At 40.0% G+C, this 15,861-nt stretch overlaps 1 protein-coding gene across 2 annotated transcripts in view; it reads right to left on the bottom strand.

Moving 5' to 3' along the window:
- The window catches only part of plcd1a (phospholipase C, delta 1a), an 18,747-nt gene extending 2,960 nt beyond the window's left edge, over nucleotides 1–15,787 (bottom strand). Inside the window, exons 1-10 of one of the 2 annotated variants that reach the window (XM_044339893.1) lie at nucleotides 15,595–15,787; nucleotides 9,620–9,778; nucleotides 4,662–4,890; nucleotides 4,308–4,437; nucleotides 3,974–4,202; nucleotides 3,144–3,345; nucleotides 2,125–2,269; nucleotides 1,870–2,022; nucleotides 632–784; nucleotides 377–533 (exon numbers count right to left, since the gene is read on the bottom strand). In XM_044339893.1, the coding sequence (XP_044195828.1) occupies nucleotides 377–533; nucleotides 632–784; nucleotides 1,870–2,022; nucleotides 2,125–2,269; nucleotides 3,144–3,345; nucleotides 3,974–4,202; nucleotides 4,308–4,437; nucleotides 4,662–4,890; nucleotides 9,620–9,778; nucleotides 15,595–15,625 (1,588 nt within the window). In that variant the 5' untranslated portion in view covers nucleotides 15,626–15,787. Of the gene's footprint in view, nucleotides 1–376; nucleotides 534–631; nucleotides 785–1,869; nucleotides 2,023–2,124; nucleotides 2,270–3,143; nucleotides 3,346–3,973; nucleotides 4,203–4,307; nucleotides 4,438–4,661; nucleotides 4,891–9,619; nucleotides 9,779–12,120; nucleotides 12,315–15,594 lie in introns of those variants that run through there. The other variant, XM_044339892.1, reaches the window with a different exon arrangement.
- Between the last annotated feature and the right edge of the window lie 74 nt (nucleotides 15,788–15,861).

Genomic DNA, 15,861 nt, shown 5'->3' with positions numbered 1-15,861 from the left:
AGGTGAATGCTTCTTGTTGAGCACTGTTTAGCTTATGTAAATGGTTGGCGTAGATAATAAACACATTGATTGATTTAAAAATGGCTTTTAGGAGCCAGCTGCCGTCACACTCGAGTAACCTCGACGCACTCAGCTGAAAGTTGCCAGGTAACATGGTCACCGAAACAGGTGTTTTGGTTTAACCATTGATCGTGTTATGTGGTGACTTTCAGCAGAATGTGTTGTGGTTGTCGTGGTGACGGCTGCTGTTGAAAACACAAACAGAACATGTAGGTGTCCTCCTAAAAGTCTTAAATGTGGGTATGGGCCCACCCATAAAAACCAAATGCCCTGCCAGTTACTTTGCTGTGGCACCAGGACTGCTGTGCTGGCTTACCTGAGGTTTCAGCCAGGTTGAATGCTTTAGTCTCCTTGAAGGAAGACATCTCGTAGAAGGTCTGTTTGTCTTTGGCATGTTCAAAACCATTAAAGTGGACACTCTTGCAGTAGATAACAATGTCTGACAGCTCTTTGGCAAGCTTGATCTTCGAATTCTGAAAGGAGTTGGGAGAGGCTTGGTTTGCTTTTTGTATCTTAAATTAATCATTGCTTTTGTTATTTCTTCAGAAATATTACTAAGCACTTGACACACCTTTGTGGGTTTGGCTTTTTGTCCATTCTCTTTACAATCTGCAGCCTCATCCTCCTCAGACACAGTGTCTTCCTCCATGGTGCTGTTATTGTTGAAGGCAGCATCCAGTTTGTTCGAGCGTTTTCCCTTGATAAGGAACTTGCCCTTTAACTCCTGTAAACAAACAGCTCATTAAAGACATCATCTGACGTGCGATTTCTAAAGGCTGTAGATTTTTATTTTGCAATGGCAAAAAGTATGTGGTGACAGCGAGTAACGCCTCTCAAACAGCCAATGTCAGAAAGGAAAGTGTTGTGTAATGCACAATTATAATTTCCTTTGAGGCAGACAGTGCCACAGGCATCCATCCCATGGTTGCTACATTTGAAGACACTGTAAGTGCTGGGGAATGTCACTGAAAGATGATTTGGCACGCTAATATTTTCTCACTTTGTGGGTCACACCCAGTATTGAGGACCTTTTTCAGTTCATCCATCTGGGGGTAACAAACGTCCTTACTTTCATGAGATATAGATAATGATCAAAGATTAAAGGAGGAAAGATATAAAGAAGATGTGGAAAATAGAGAAAGAAATGGATAGTTAAATCTTAATGGAAGAATGGTTAAAGAACAGTTCAGAGTGTAAACCGCATTACCTGATTGTACCAGAAAAGGAGTAAATTAATATCACGTTTAATGTCTTAAATGAAAACCAGCTGTGTGCATTCCTTACATGCCTGCTGGAGAAACGCTAAATACCAGCCCCTGTTCACACACAAATGAAATTCCAAATGCTGAAAACCTCTCTATAAAAACAAGGTGTTCTCTCAGACACTACAGTCAGGTCTTGTCACAACTCATTAGTTAATCAACAACTGCTGTCCAAACTTTCAATAAACAAGCCAATAAAATACAAGACAAAAGAGCTTGCTTTGGTTTACGACATTATCAACACAGAGGGGAGCGGCAGCTTGAGATTGGTAAAGTTTTGATTGCATCATAGTGGTTTATTTGAATTTTTACTTTAATCTCATCAGTTTCCTTTCCCAGACAAATCTAATAGTCCAGTTACAGTGAACAGGAAAGTGAAAAAAACTGGCAGAGTGGTTAATTAACTTAAGAGGAGGAAATTTTTAGGTGTGGTCTTCCTACAGTATTAGGGGTTTGTTTGAGAGGGTACTTGTAGCGAGGCTCCACACACTGTGAATCTTTATGGACTGTAATGCATTTCAGTAGGCTTAGGTAAAGAGCCACACACCTCAGGTGAGGGGAGGTTGGTGGGCATGGTGCCCCCAAGAGGCTTTGTGACCAGCGCATCACCCAGGATGGCGATCAAGTGATGGGCCATGAGCTTCTGTTGGTCCACGCTGCAGTGATTCTCCAGGGACAGGATCACTGGGTAGTCAGATGTCTGGGAAACAGAAAAGTGAAGCTCAGAACTTTTCTATAATCATGTAATCATGAGAACAGTGATCAAAATTAAATCCTGTCCCACTGGTAATAGCTCACATACTTTGAAGGCGTAGTCTTTAATGGCTTTGATGACGTCTCTGAAGAGCACTTTGGATGTGAGCGTGTAGCCGTGGTAAATAACAGGCTCGCCGTTTGCCCCATCCCAACAGTCAAGTTCCACACAACGACAACTCTTCATCAGTGCTCTGCAAGGAAAAAAAAAACCTTCATGACCACCTGCACTGCATGCCACAGAGATCACCTTTGAATTGTCCATCTTGGCTATTTTCCACCACAGAAACTTTTCCAGGAACCCTAATAGGGATGAAACTTGACTTGGATTTTTAGCAAACAAACCTTGTGCCAGTTTTGGTTTCTGGGCAATAATTCCTGCCCTTCCCTGCTTAAGAGGTAGTACTTTCTGAAGAAAATTAGCTACCAGTTGGCAGTGCTAAATGTCTCTGACTGGTCAAACATAAACCTTGAGACCGCTGAAAGTTCTCAACATCTTTCATTAAGACTGCAAGCAGGTAGTGGTTGTTGCTAGTATCAAAAGTGGAAATTAGATCTTTATTGTTTTATAATGTTATTGACGTTTTAAAAGGTTGTATAGCTTAGCTTAGCTTCCCGGCTAGTTAAAAATAAGAGTGTGATAAACAGAGAGAGAAGAGAAATTAGAGAGCCAGTGAGCAAGAGCAACTAGATAATTTTTTAATGTTGAGTATTAAAGAAAACATTCAGAAGGTCATTAAGGTCACTACTTTGCAAAGAGGTGCCAAGCCAACAACCAAACATCACACAGTCATGCACAAATAAATGTCAAAGAACAACCCTAATTGTGTATTAATGTGTTGTGTGTGCTAAAATTGCATCTTAAATAAAGCAATTGTTCATTCATAATAATTTAGTTCCTGATTTAATTCCACAGTTTAGTTTCTGAGGCTATCTGGTCAAAAAGGAAGATATATCTTTGCAACACAAGGTAAAAAGCATAAAAATTCAAGATTGAATTTGCTAGAATGACGGGGTAAAGTTGCTCCTCTGTCCCTGATTAACCTGCTTGTTGTAAGAAGTCGTTACCGTATGTAGGCTTCCGTGCTGCTGGGTCCTCTGAGCTGGTCTTCCATCAGGTATGTGTTGTGAGAGGATGAGATGTAGTATTGGTTGAGAGGCTGGCTCATGTCCTGGTACACCTGCTTGTGGGCTGGGTTGAAGATGGAGCCCTCCTCCTGGTGGAGGTACATCAGGAAGCCGTCTTTGGTCATGTGCTTCTTTTGCTTTGCTGAAGTTATGGACGGACAAGATGAATATATGACATGAACTGTTTATGTACCTATTATATATGGATTTATGGCAAAAGTTCAGTCAGGAAGACTATCTTTGCAAGCATAAACCTGTAGTTTTATTTCTCATACCATCATGCCTTCACATCTCTCATGCATGCATCACTCATAATTTCTTTTGCTGTCATTATCCGAGGCTGTCAATTGAGCTGTCAGCTGTTAACATCAGCTGGTCACATATATCCAATAGCACAGAGACGCACCTCCATTGTCAGCCTATCATCGTGTGGCTGTCTTTTTAAATATGTTTGTCTCCACCACCTCCCCATAACTGCCAGTCTTCGCAGATTCATCAGTGCATCACTTCATCAACCTCATCAACCTTATGAGTCTCAGTGGGATTCATCAGCCACCACCACCACCAGTGTCTGGACTCCATGGGAGGATTTATCTCACTGTCGCTCGATTACAAAATCTCCCTGTAGAGTCTAAGCGCCAAAGACTGTTGACAAGACTAATTATCAATACCATCTGTACAATAAACATTTATCTTTACTTCATTCACTTGTCTCTCCTGATTGAAGTAGTGTTGTAGAAAACCCAGAAAGACCAACAGTGTTTCCATACCTGTTGCATCAGGCTCGAATTTTTCGATCAGTTTGCGAGCATACTCCACGGACACCGGCTCTCTCTGCTCGGTCAGGAGGAAGCTCTGCAAGTCCTTGTCGCTCATTAGACCCTCTGTTTGAGCGTACTTCCCATAGATCACATCTATCTCCTGCCGTTGGGTCAGCATGTCATAGAAAAGCTTGATCTCCGAGCCTTCCAAAGTGCCTGATTTGGACGTGTCACATTTCTGTCACATGTGACATGATAATTATGAGAATCAATCAACCAGATGTACTAGATTTTAAGTTTGATGAACTATAAGAAGTGAATTAATTTTCTGAGAGGGACATACCTTGAAAATTTCATCTGCGTAGGTGTCGTCCACCTCAATGTTGATCTGTCGCAGGAAGTGCTTCAGCTCCTTCAGGTTCATGCGGTTGTCCTCGTTCTTGTCTGCTTTCCGCATGCAGTTGAAGAGCCAGCTGGCATTTAGATGTAAGGATTCGATTTCAACTCATTTTAGTTTTAGCTATAAAACTCAAGCAGTTTTTGCAACATCTTAAATCTGCACTAATAATGAACAAAATAACAAATCTATGAGTGCCAAGGACACATAGCAATGTCTCCTCTCAAGACTGCAACCAAAAAACATTTGAGGAACATACTTCTAAAAACCTTTCCCATTTAAATATTTTGTCAAGGATACTGCTCGTTCTTCTGCTGTCTGTTGAGGTTTTGCATGTTGTTGATGATCTTCTCCAGGCCGCCGACCCATTGTTTCGCTTCGTCCCTATTGGCTGCCATCAGGTCGAGATTCTTCCCAGGGTTCTTAAAGATGATGGAGAAGCACCGCTCTTCATCACTGGGGTCAGTGTGTTTCTGAAACCCCTCAGACTGACGGCCTTTGCGCACTGAGTCAATGTCATCAATGGAGACTGTTTGGAAAGAAGAATTGGTTTGTTGAAAATTCTGGCATTTGAAAGGTCACCCAAGAGTTTGTTTGTTAATGGTTAGCGTTAGCAGATGTAAGCCCTCAAACACTTGAAGGCAAAAGAGAGAAGCCTAAACAAGTCTGAACAATGTTTGAGCTTGATGTGGAAATGCAAACATAGGATTTGGAATCAAGTCTCTGTCTTAAAAGTTTCACTTAGAACAGTCAAAAATGTCCAGAAAATGAGAGAAAAGCAGTCTCATACTAGTAGCCTTGACAGCAAATAATTTATAGAGCAGGAATTCTAAATTAAAGGTGCCTGCTAACTGCCTGCTCTGTCATAATAACTGTTTTAATAACGGCTTTAGTAGAAACATAGTTTTGAGTTTCATATTTGGGCACAACCATGAAGTAGTTGGCAGTCACAGTTGTCCCTTGAAGCATAACTTCAGAAATCTTCCTTAGAGAAGACACTGCTGGCGGCAGACTTTTCGTCCCGATGGGCACACCACCACAGGACGCCAGAAACGGTTTTTAAATCTTATCAACAGGAAGGGTTTTGTTTCTGTGTGGGAGGGCGGTTTGGTAGCCTTCAATCACAATGCAACAGATAAGAACATACGTTCATAACTGTTCAGCAACTGTCTACAAGCTCACGGAGTGTGTTGAAGATGGTATAAGTCTCCTCATATGGAAAGAAAGTAATCTTAAAGCAGCAATAACTGATGTTTTTTCTACTTGGGCGCAGTGGAAAACACCAACATGGACATAATATAACCTTATAAAGTTGTCGTGGCAAATGAGTTGCCTTCACACCCAGCAGACATGAAGCAACATTAGCATTCATTTGGAGTGGTGTTTTTGGAATGTAAGTCCAATAGTCCAACAACTCCTACAGAAAAATATCTGTGTGTTTAGTTGTGAAGTGCTCCACAGTGTCCAACAGATAGTTGCTAATTTGTCTGTATGCAGTTTGGTGTCTGGCAGGTAGTGTGCAGTGGGTTTATCACAGCTTCATCATTGAAAACTGCTGCCTGCTGCTGCTGGAAATAAGGTTGACAAGGGTGAGGGTGAACCAAAACAGTAAAATTGTGGGTCATAAAACCAAAACGACAAGCTAAAAGATGCTAAAACGCTCCTTAAAGCTGAGGGGAACTGCAGAGTTGGGTGATAATTTTCTGTGGGTTCGTCCCTATAAGTGACCCCAATCACATTACATGTAGTTATTTCATACATTGTTAACATAAAAATATTGCTAAGTGCAGCTTTAGAAGTATAAATAATTTATTTACTGCGACACAGATGAAAATTTTCTCTTCCAGATTTGTGATGACAAAGACGATCTAAAAGAAAAGGGGTGAAAAATGGATTGTTTGCTAAAAAAACAAAACATTTTGAAAATCTGCTGTGTGGTGCAATATCAACTTTTAACTGAATTCCTTCTTGCTAAATATCGAGGATGCAGCTACTAAACACATTACATAATAACAGCAGCTTGATCCAGAATCTTGTTTACCACTGACTGTATTTCTGAAACTGAGAAACTGTGTCTGGATAGTTAGGCTTAAATAGCCCTTTGAGACTGGCGAAGAGATGCTCTCAGACATTTTGTTGTTGCGAGCTGAACTCTTGAATTCTTTGGCAAAACAAACACATTCCATGGAGATTTGACGATGGCAAAAGAGTCTGATACACTCTGGCCTCTTTTGAGCTCCTTGCCTCATACACTGACACACACGGGCAACACATGCACTCATAAAATAATATGATTGGCATTTCTAAGGATAAAAATATTTTGTTTTAACAAAAAGATATCATATACTGAAGGTCTCTGCACACACAGCCTGTTTTTACCCATACATTGGGGGCCATCTCTATTGTTGTGCAGCTTAATGTACGGAAGAACATGCACGACCATGCATGATGTAATCACACTAAATGGCAACAACCGCCCTTGTAACAAAACACGAAAGACTACAGGCTTAGCTAAGAGGCCATATGTTGTAGCTGGGTTATAATCACAATGTTTCTACCCTTTACCACCAGAGGTTACAGAGTCTAATGAAGAGCGAGCATTGTTCTTGAGAGAATCTGAGCCTATCTAGGGGCAGAATGAATCTAAAGGTCAGACTACTTGAAGAGAAAAACACAACAGTGGGGGGGCGGTGTGGTGAAACACACCCAAGGCTGGGTGGTGCACACTCAGCTGACTGCTGGATGAACAAAATACCTTGGAAGCGCTCAGCAGAAGAAGAGTGTCTGATTAATCTGTGCATGCATGTTATCCCCAGCAAAACAGACGACTGTAGAGGAGTTTAGGGTTGTGAATTTGGACCAGTTTCAGAGAATCCCATCTGGACAGATGAAGTCCACAATGCCCAAGTCATGTCATCCGTGTCAGGCCGGCATTGCTTGAATACCAGATGAAATTTCACACAAAGAGATTATTGTGCCGGCCCCGACAAAGTTCATGTTGCTGTTTCTAAAACTCTTTTCTTCAAAGGAGGACAGTGAAGAGAATAATTCCCCCTGAGGTGGTGGCTAATAAGCCATGTCAGTATGTGTTTGTGTGTGTGTGTGTGTGTGTGTGTGTGTGTGTGTGTGTGTATGCAAACTTGACCTTCAGGTTAATCTTCAATTTGGGGTTGACTACAGTAGTGTCTTAAGAAGTGAGTTGAGAAAATATTAACAAAATAAATTTTCAGGAATGACATGCAAAACTATAACCACCTACTTATCCTATCTGTTAGACGTGTTTGAATATGAGCCCATGAATGCTGTTTAGTCAAATATTAATTAATATTATTAATGTTTGACTAGATTTATTTGTAATTATCACTTCCTTCTCTGTGACAAACAGCTGACAGGCAGTAAAATGAGGGAAGTAGCTCATGAGACATATGTGTAAACTTTATAGTGGAATACAAAGCCTCTGATGTCTACCTCATATAACCCTGGCAGTGCATGTGTGTGTGTGTGTGTGAATGCTATCGAGGCAAATGACAATCACTGATTGTGGGAACGAGGGTGGGAACTTTAATCACTGGATGCTTTTCAAAAAAGACGGAGCAATAAAACCGAGCTCACAGTCTGTTGGGACTGATGGGATGTCATCCAGAGATTTTCTGTCACTCATTTACAAAGTATGTAGGTGTGTAGGATGGGTATCAAAAATGAAGTACCAACCAAAATGTGTCCATACTAGAGCTGAAACAAATACTATTAATCAATCAGTCTACTGACAGAAAATAAAGTGGCCACTATTTTGATAGACAATTAATAGCTTAAGTCATTTTTAAGCAGAAATGCCAAAAATTTAAATTTTGATGGGCTTTTTTTTTTTTTTTTTTACAGTGTTCTGTCATCTGATAAACACAAAAATAATTAATTAATCAAGCTTAGTCGGTGTGTTTACTTTTTCTTTAATAGATTTTTAATCGTCTCTATTCTTTTTTTATAAATGAAAAGAGTTAAAACATGTTTATATTTCTAAAACTAAGGTGCAGAAAAATGTATTGTTATCAGTACCAAATTTCAAAATGTACTAAAAATTCAATAAAAACATTTAAGAAGATATTGAGTCCTCCATTCACCTCCTGACATCGAGTCAGAACCAACAGTTTGTCTCAGTGGACTTAATGAAACACTCTATTCTTAGATCCTTGATTTGTTCAAGGAAACTCCATGAAAAAAATAGAAAAATGTGAGAAACTTCAGAAAGAGCAGCACGGGAGGAACCCTCTTACAGGATAGACAAACATATGAAAGGTGTTGTGTATCTGTGTATCTTCTGTTGTGACAGAAGTAGCAGTAGTTGAATAACGATCTGGAGAAGCAGGCCAACAATATGTCATATGACTACCCGCTGATAATAATACTGTACCTTTATGCTTGATTTGACAAATGCAGCATCAGATGACTCTCATCCAAAAAGTGGTCAAAAACAATACGTGCTACCCTCCCACATGCTCTTATGTAAACGCACTTTAGAGCTGATTGGCAATTGTGGCTTGTTAAAGCCCACAGGAAAGCAATAAAACATGCAGCTTATTTCCGTAAACAAGGAAATGCCTGAAAACTAAAGTGTCCAGTTCTGCCCATCTGTAAGCACTTCTGCTTATGTTCAAAAAAAAAAAGAAAAAAAAGCATTGCCTCATGACCGGGCACATGACCGTATTGCTCGATGTCATCTGTGTGTGTGTATGCTGAGTGTACATTGAGATGGAAAGTGTCAGTATGGGGAATATAAGGCGCACTGCTCTGTCTTTCAGTGTTTGTTCAAGGCTCTGGCTCGGGGCAGAGGTTATCAGGCCTGGTAGCTGCAGAGGACACACACACATGTATTCGCACCCTGACAGTGGATCACTGCACCGGAAATCACAGGAAAATAATCTCTTTCACACACACATGGACAAACATACAGCCAGCATACACACTAGTATTTTCCAGTCTGGCCACACCACAGTATCTGTGTGAGTTGTTTCCATTTGACCAACACCTCTCACATATTCTCCACTACTGGAGGGATTTTAGGGGTGTGTTCGCGTGCGAGCTATTGTTGAGATCAGAAAGGAGAGTGGAAAAATGGAAGAAGAATGTACAGCTCATAAAACACTGGGATGAGCTACAGCCCAAGTGTAATAACTTACAGAAACTTGAACTCAGAAGGATTGTAAGCACCATCAAAACAGGTATGCCAACAAATGATTCATGTAGCAGAAGATGGCACTCACAAGTCTGATTTCTCTTGAATGCTTTGTGGGATTCCTGCCACAAGGTCTTGCAGTCTTCTTGCAGTTTGTAGAAGCGGTTTCTCTGCCAGGAGCTTGAGCGAACCTTGACCAGTTCCCCACCGACAAGCAGGAACTGTAGGTCTGCATCACCCTCCAAACCTGCGGGAGGGAATATGAAATTAAATATCTGTTTGCTTAAAAGTAAACACACAGACCAGCCAATGTCAATGTCAACTTTTGACACCGTACGTTATTCAATGCTGTAGCGAACAATTCTTTTCATTATCAATGAATCTGACAAATATTTTCTCAATTGACTGATTATTTTTGTGGTACATCAAATGACAGAAAACTAAAAAAAAAAGTAAACCAGAGCAAAGTGAGCTATTCAATGTGACATATAGTTTCCAACACTACCAGCCTGTACTACTCAGCTAGTGTACAGTGTTAAATATGGAAGATTTCACAACGGATGAGCAGTGCAACTGACTTATCATTCAGGTGATTATGACTTTCTGGGAAGGGTGTGATGAGTGATTCATAATTCTTGTAAAACATTGTATGAAACCACAACAGGACAATGTTGGCAGGTCAATGTTTAGTTTATTTGTTTTACATCTCTGCAGATTAGATGCAGGGATTACTCAGTGTATGGGTGGGGAAGAACTTTATTCACATAGCTTCTTGCATCACACAAACTTAAAATGGCCATTATATGTTCTATTAGAAAAAGGACAAATAAGTAATGTCCCTTCAGTAAGCAAAGGGCATTTGAGGATAACGACTTTCACTACAACTCGTTTGGGACTGAGTCAGGGTCGTGGGCAGAGCCACAACATTACCGAAATTTTTTTCCAAGACTGTACCACAGACTCACAGAGCCTGTTTATGAGCGTCTGGCCTCTCTGCAGGCAGCTCAAAACCGCCTCTGCTCAGGCAGGATTTCTGCCGGGGGTGCAACTCTCTCTACGTCATCTCCTTTTTTTTGGGGGGGGGGGGTGAAATCTAATTTACCGTGAAGAAAAGTTGTATATTTTTAGTCACTCACAAGCTTTATGTTGAGAAAAGAGAACGGCCACAAATAAGTTTCTGATTTTCCCAAATCATAATCGTGAGTCATACGGTTATGAATCACATAAGGGAGCTCTCTTCCTTTTTTTTAGTAGTATGTTTCAGATGCAAGGCTGCATAAGATCCTGACCTTTACAGTATACCGACAACACCCCATAAGGCAAGCTAGGGCTAGAAGATGGCAAGAGTTAAGGTTGAATAACAGGGATTAATGCCTCTGAGGTATGAGCTAATGATAAGGTTCAGAGATGCATGTTTTGCTGTTCCAATAAGTTAATAAGAGCAGTTGTGAGATGTATTTCACTTTATCTTTATTTAACTAGGATGTCCTCTTGGGATACATTATCTGACTGGGCAAAAATACAGTGTAGACTAGATTACAGAGTCCCATAAAACATTTATAACCCTCACATATATCACAATAGTGTGAGACCTCAGTGGTATAAAGGAGAGCGCCTGACTGTTTACAAACATTCCTAATGCATAAAATACATTTTGGATGCAGCATTTTAATATCTGTTACTGTAAGAGGACATTTTTTCTAAATTAACTTTGTCTTGTGAATTATTGCAGACAGGACCAGGGTGTGTACATGTACAACGAAAATGCAGTTTTGCCAAGTTCACCACAAACACAGCTGTTTGAAGCAGGAGGGGGAGAATCATTTTACAGAGGCAGGACAGGAAGTCTTCCAAGAATAGTTTTAATTGAGATTTGAAGTTTTAAAAATATACGATACACTTTTCAAATGCACAGGTGCTCCACAAGTCCAGTTTATGAATGCCATATGATAAAAGCTGACCAAAACAAACAAGCTGCTGCAATATGTTGAAAAGATGCCTGAATGGAAAGTTGAATTCTCATCACATTCTACTGTCTGAGCCAAGCTCAGTGGCTGCAGATGTGTATTATTCACTGAGGAGAGCTTTATAACACTTTGCAATTTCTTGCTCTGCTGTCCTCTCTTTCAAATTTCCTACTAAGAAAGGAAATCATGCAGATAAAATTTAAAATGTGAGATGGAAGGCGCAAAATTACTAAGAAATTGCACAGAGGTGCTCACCCTCTGTTTATTAAGCTCCTTTTGAGGTTTAAACGGTTTCCTGTACCTGTCGCTTCTTCAGAAAGACAAAGCAGACATATAATTTTGACCACAACATACCAGCCTATAAGCTGCAGCTGCTTGTGAAAGAAGAATTCATCGCTCCAGGCAACGAGGAAGCCTTCATAAAGCCTCTTTACTGCACGTTGTCAAAGCACTACATATGCTGACTCCCAGCAACAGGAAAAAGCAGATTATTCTAAGAGATTATGATTATGAAAAGATATAATCGGTGATTGCTGTCAAGATTGAAATCTCCCCACATCCAGGTAATGTAAACATTAGGTGTATACACATATGCACCTTTAGGGGGTTGGAGGGGACTCACCTAGGCGTTTTCCGTTCTCCTTTGCAACTTTTCTCACCTGCTCCTGGAAAACCTGTTCCTCGGATTTCGTCCTTTTCAGACGTTTGCGTAAGCAAGACATTGCGGACTAACTTTATTTTTACAGTAAACACATATATATCCAGTCGGTATTTAATCTGTACTCGCTGTGGAAAAGAGGCAGGCACCACGTAGCCGCCCCCAACCTCCCTTCTCTCATGGGGCGGGCCTACAAACTCATGTATTGCTTGGTTATAGCCGCTATTCGCTGCAGCTGTGACCTACGCGAGGGTAATGCACTTTGTCTGGTATTTTATTCTCACTTTCAGTCTTAAAGGGTGACTGTTAAAACATAAAGTAGCAGACTTACATCTCTGCTCTGTTGCTGCTGCTCAGTCCAGAAATGATTTTCCAGTCGTTAAAAGAAAATAAATACACATATTGCTTAACGACTTAAACTTACACTGAGCAAAGCAATGTTTTGCTCAGTTGACATGTCTATGACTAGGCCCTAAAGCATGCACAGTGCATTTTGCGTCCAAACATACTTATCAGACAAAATAGTGAAGTATTTATAAGATAAGAAGATAAGATAAGAAAGAAAGACATCTCCATGAACCATAACAGTAAGTAAAAAATAAAGTAATATAAAATAGGAATAATAGATACAATAAAATAGATCTGTGTGTGTATATAGTGTATGTATAAGCCCAACAAGCTACATGCACTCATACAGCATTTGGTTACATTATTTGGACATGTTTTTAAATACTAACAGAACGAATGAGCTGGGAAATATCGCCATCCAGTGGTATAAAAATACATGAAGTTAGTTAGTTAGTCTGATTGGCCTACTTGGAAAATAATTCATAAACTCATCAGAAAGATAACAGAGATAAACCCTGCAAAAAGTATATTATAGCATACAAATCTGTGTAAAATATGTGTAAATCACAGATAATCACCACACAGCACTTATGGCTATGGTTGCATGTATTTCTTTCATGCATGCAGGTGTAATTTCTGCATGCATGGATCTTGGCAACAGAAACATGTCACCAAATAAAACCACTGCGCCTACAATGAATATCTAGACTACAAGCTTGCTATAAAGGACAACAAATAGCAACCAGGCAACACTGACAATTAGGTTCAGATAAATGTTGGGAAGTATTTATCTGACGCCCATCCTGCACTGAAACAACAAACATTTGTCGTGGTAAAGAGCACTGATGTTTTTCCAAGATAGTCTGCATGTCTCCTCTGTGGGGACACTTCCAGATGTTTTTATTTTGATTATTCAAGGAAGTAACCCGCCCTGTGCTTTGTCACAGCTTTAGTGATGATATTTGTGTGCAAAGTCTGTTGTTTACCTTCTTTTCTGTGAAACTGCAGCATATTGGCGAGTAAAATGTTCGGTTTGAGCGACACCTGTTCTGGTCATTGTTTGAAGCTTCCTCTATGTAACAGTAACTGTCAAGTTTGCATCATCCAAAACATCAGTGTGGTCAGAAAGGCTACCGATGGTCAGCTTGTTGTCTTGTGTGTTTTGTTTTATTCTAGTGGCATTTCCTGTCCTGCCAGTGGAGCTGCCCTGAGAGTGGAGCCGGAACCAGAAGCATCCCCACAGAAGAGGTCTGCAAACAGACTGTCTTGAAGATGAAAATACCATGTAAAGTGATTGACTCTGCAAATATAATGATACATACTGATTGAATAATTATAGGCTATCAATAGCAGTATTACCTAAATCTTGACTGTATTGATTTATTCTGTTCATGTAACACACAGTGATTAACTCTTTCATATATTTATTGATTGATTCATAAACAAATTAGACTACAGTTCATTGATTCAACAAACACTCCTTATTGCTTGAAGCCTCTCCTCCCCTCTCACTGACACAAACAAATGCACTGTTCTCCATTTATCCACAATGTCTAAGTCACCATTCCTCTTTGCAGACAGACAAACTATTTAACTGTGATCAAGTGAATTTCATTTGAAAAGCTGACAGTTGATAGCCTATTTGATCACACTGATGTTTTTGGATAATGCAAATTTGCTAGTCACTGTTGTGTAGAGGAAGTTTCAAATAATGATCTCAACAGGTGTCGCTCAAAAGCATTTTACTCCCCAATATGCTGCAGTTTTACAAGAAAGACAGTAAACAATGGACTTTGCACACAAATATCATCTAAAGCTGTGACAAAGCACAGGGCAGCTTACTTCGTTGGAACTTGAAAATAAAAACATGTCTGTATCTTTCTCTCGTTACAACGGGCGTGCCACAGGGATCCATTCTGGGCCCTGTCCTGTTCACCATTTATATCAGTGAAAATTGTCTCTTCCCTGCATTGTTGCCAAAATCATCTTTACGTAGACGATAGGCTACTATTTTGTACTGTATTGCTGATTCCGTTTAGTTAGCCATCACGAAACTGCAACTCTCCTTTCATGCAATGCAACATTCTCTTAACTTAATACATCAAACAAAATTCATGGTTTTCTCAAGATCCAAAAGCATAGATTACTGTAATCTGCATATCTCTAATGTCAATGGTTCAAATATTGAAAGGGTTACAGAATACAAGTATCCAGGCATCTGGCTCAACAACAAATTTGCATTTAAGTACCTAATTGGGACTTGTTGACAAATTATGACAAAAGATTGCTTTTTTATACAGAAATAAATACAGCTTTCCTTTGATTTGTAAGAAGAGGATCAACGAATCAACTTTCCTATCAGTTCTGGATTGTGGGGATGTAATTTACAGACATGCTGCTGCCTCCACACCTTGGCCCTTAGATTAAGCTCACCACTCAGCCCTGAGGTTTATTACTGGTGATAACCACAGTACTCTCCACTCTATCCTCTATATGATAAGGTTGGTTGGTCTTCTCTGACTGAGAGACGCAATAATCATTGGTGTCTGTATATCTATAAAGCCCTGGTTGGAAAATTACTATTATACATTACATCTACTGTATGTTGCAGAGACTGGTTGGTTCTTCAAGTACCTCATGCCAGGACTGATCTTGGAAGGACTACTTTGACTACTTTTAGTATTAGTGCTACTGACTCATGGAATCTCTTGCAATATGACCTAAATCTTAATACTCTTATACATCTTGGACACTTTAGAAATGTACTTAATAACCATCCACTACCTGCCTGTAACAGTTTTAACCGATTTTGTATGTTTCTGTTTTCCATGGTAACTATGTTAACTGACTCTGTTGTTGAATCTGTATGTTTGTATTTTCCATGGTGTAATCTCGGCATCATTGTAAATGAGAGTCACCCTCATGGATTTCTCAGAGAATCTTAAATAAAAGTTGAATTGAATTGAATACAGGCTATGATGTGTCTATGTAAAGTAAATGTATGTTATAGGGTAAAACTGACCAGCTGCAGTTTTTAGATACAACAGATAAATAGGCAGTAAATCTTTGCATCTCCACTGACCAACTCACCGTGTTTCACAGCTGTGCCATTCTGCTCCATTCTGATCTCAGTCCAAATAAATCACCATGCGCAAGGCAAAAGTCCACTTTTCCTCCCAAGCAGTGCCAGCTATATGACAGCAAAAATCACAACTGTAAAACAAGTCTGTTACTCCTATGTCTCAGGAAAGGAGAAAATCCAAACTGTGTCCCCCTCTGAGCCGACCCACACAGTGCGCAGTTAATGCCAGCCCATCAGGCTCTTATGCACCCTGAGTCCACACCCACTGCAACACC

This window comes from Thunnus albacares, chromosome 21 (assembly GCF_914725855.1).
Source record: "Thunnus albacares chromosome 21, fThuAlb1.1, whole genome shotgun sequence".
Taxonomy (NCBI): domain Eukaryota; kingdom Metazoa; phylum Chordata; class Actinopteri; order Scombriformes; family Scombridae; genus Thunnus; species Thunnus albacares.
This window is presented reverse-complemented; position numbering and strand designations above follow the sequence as displayed.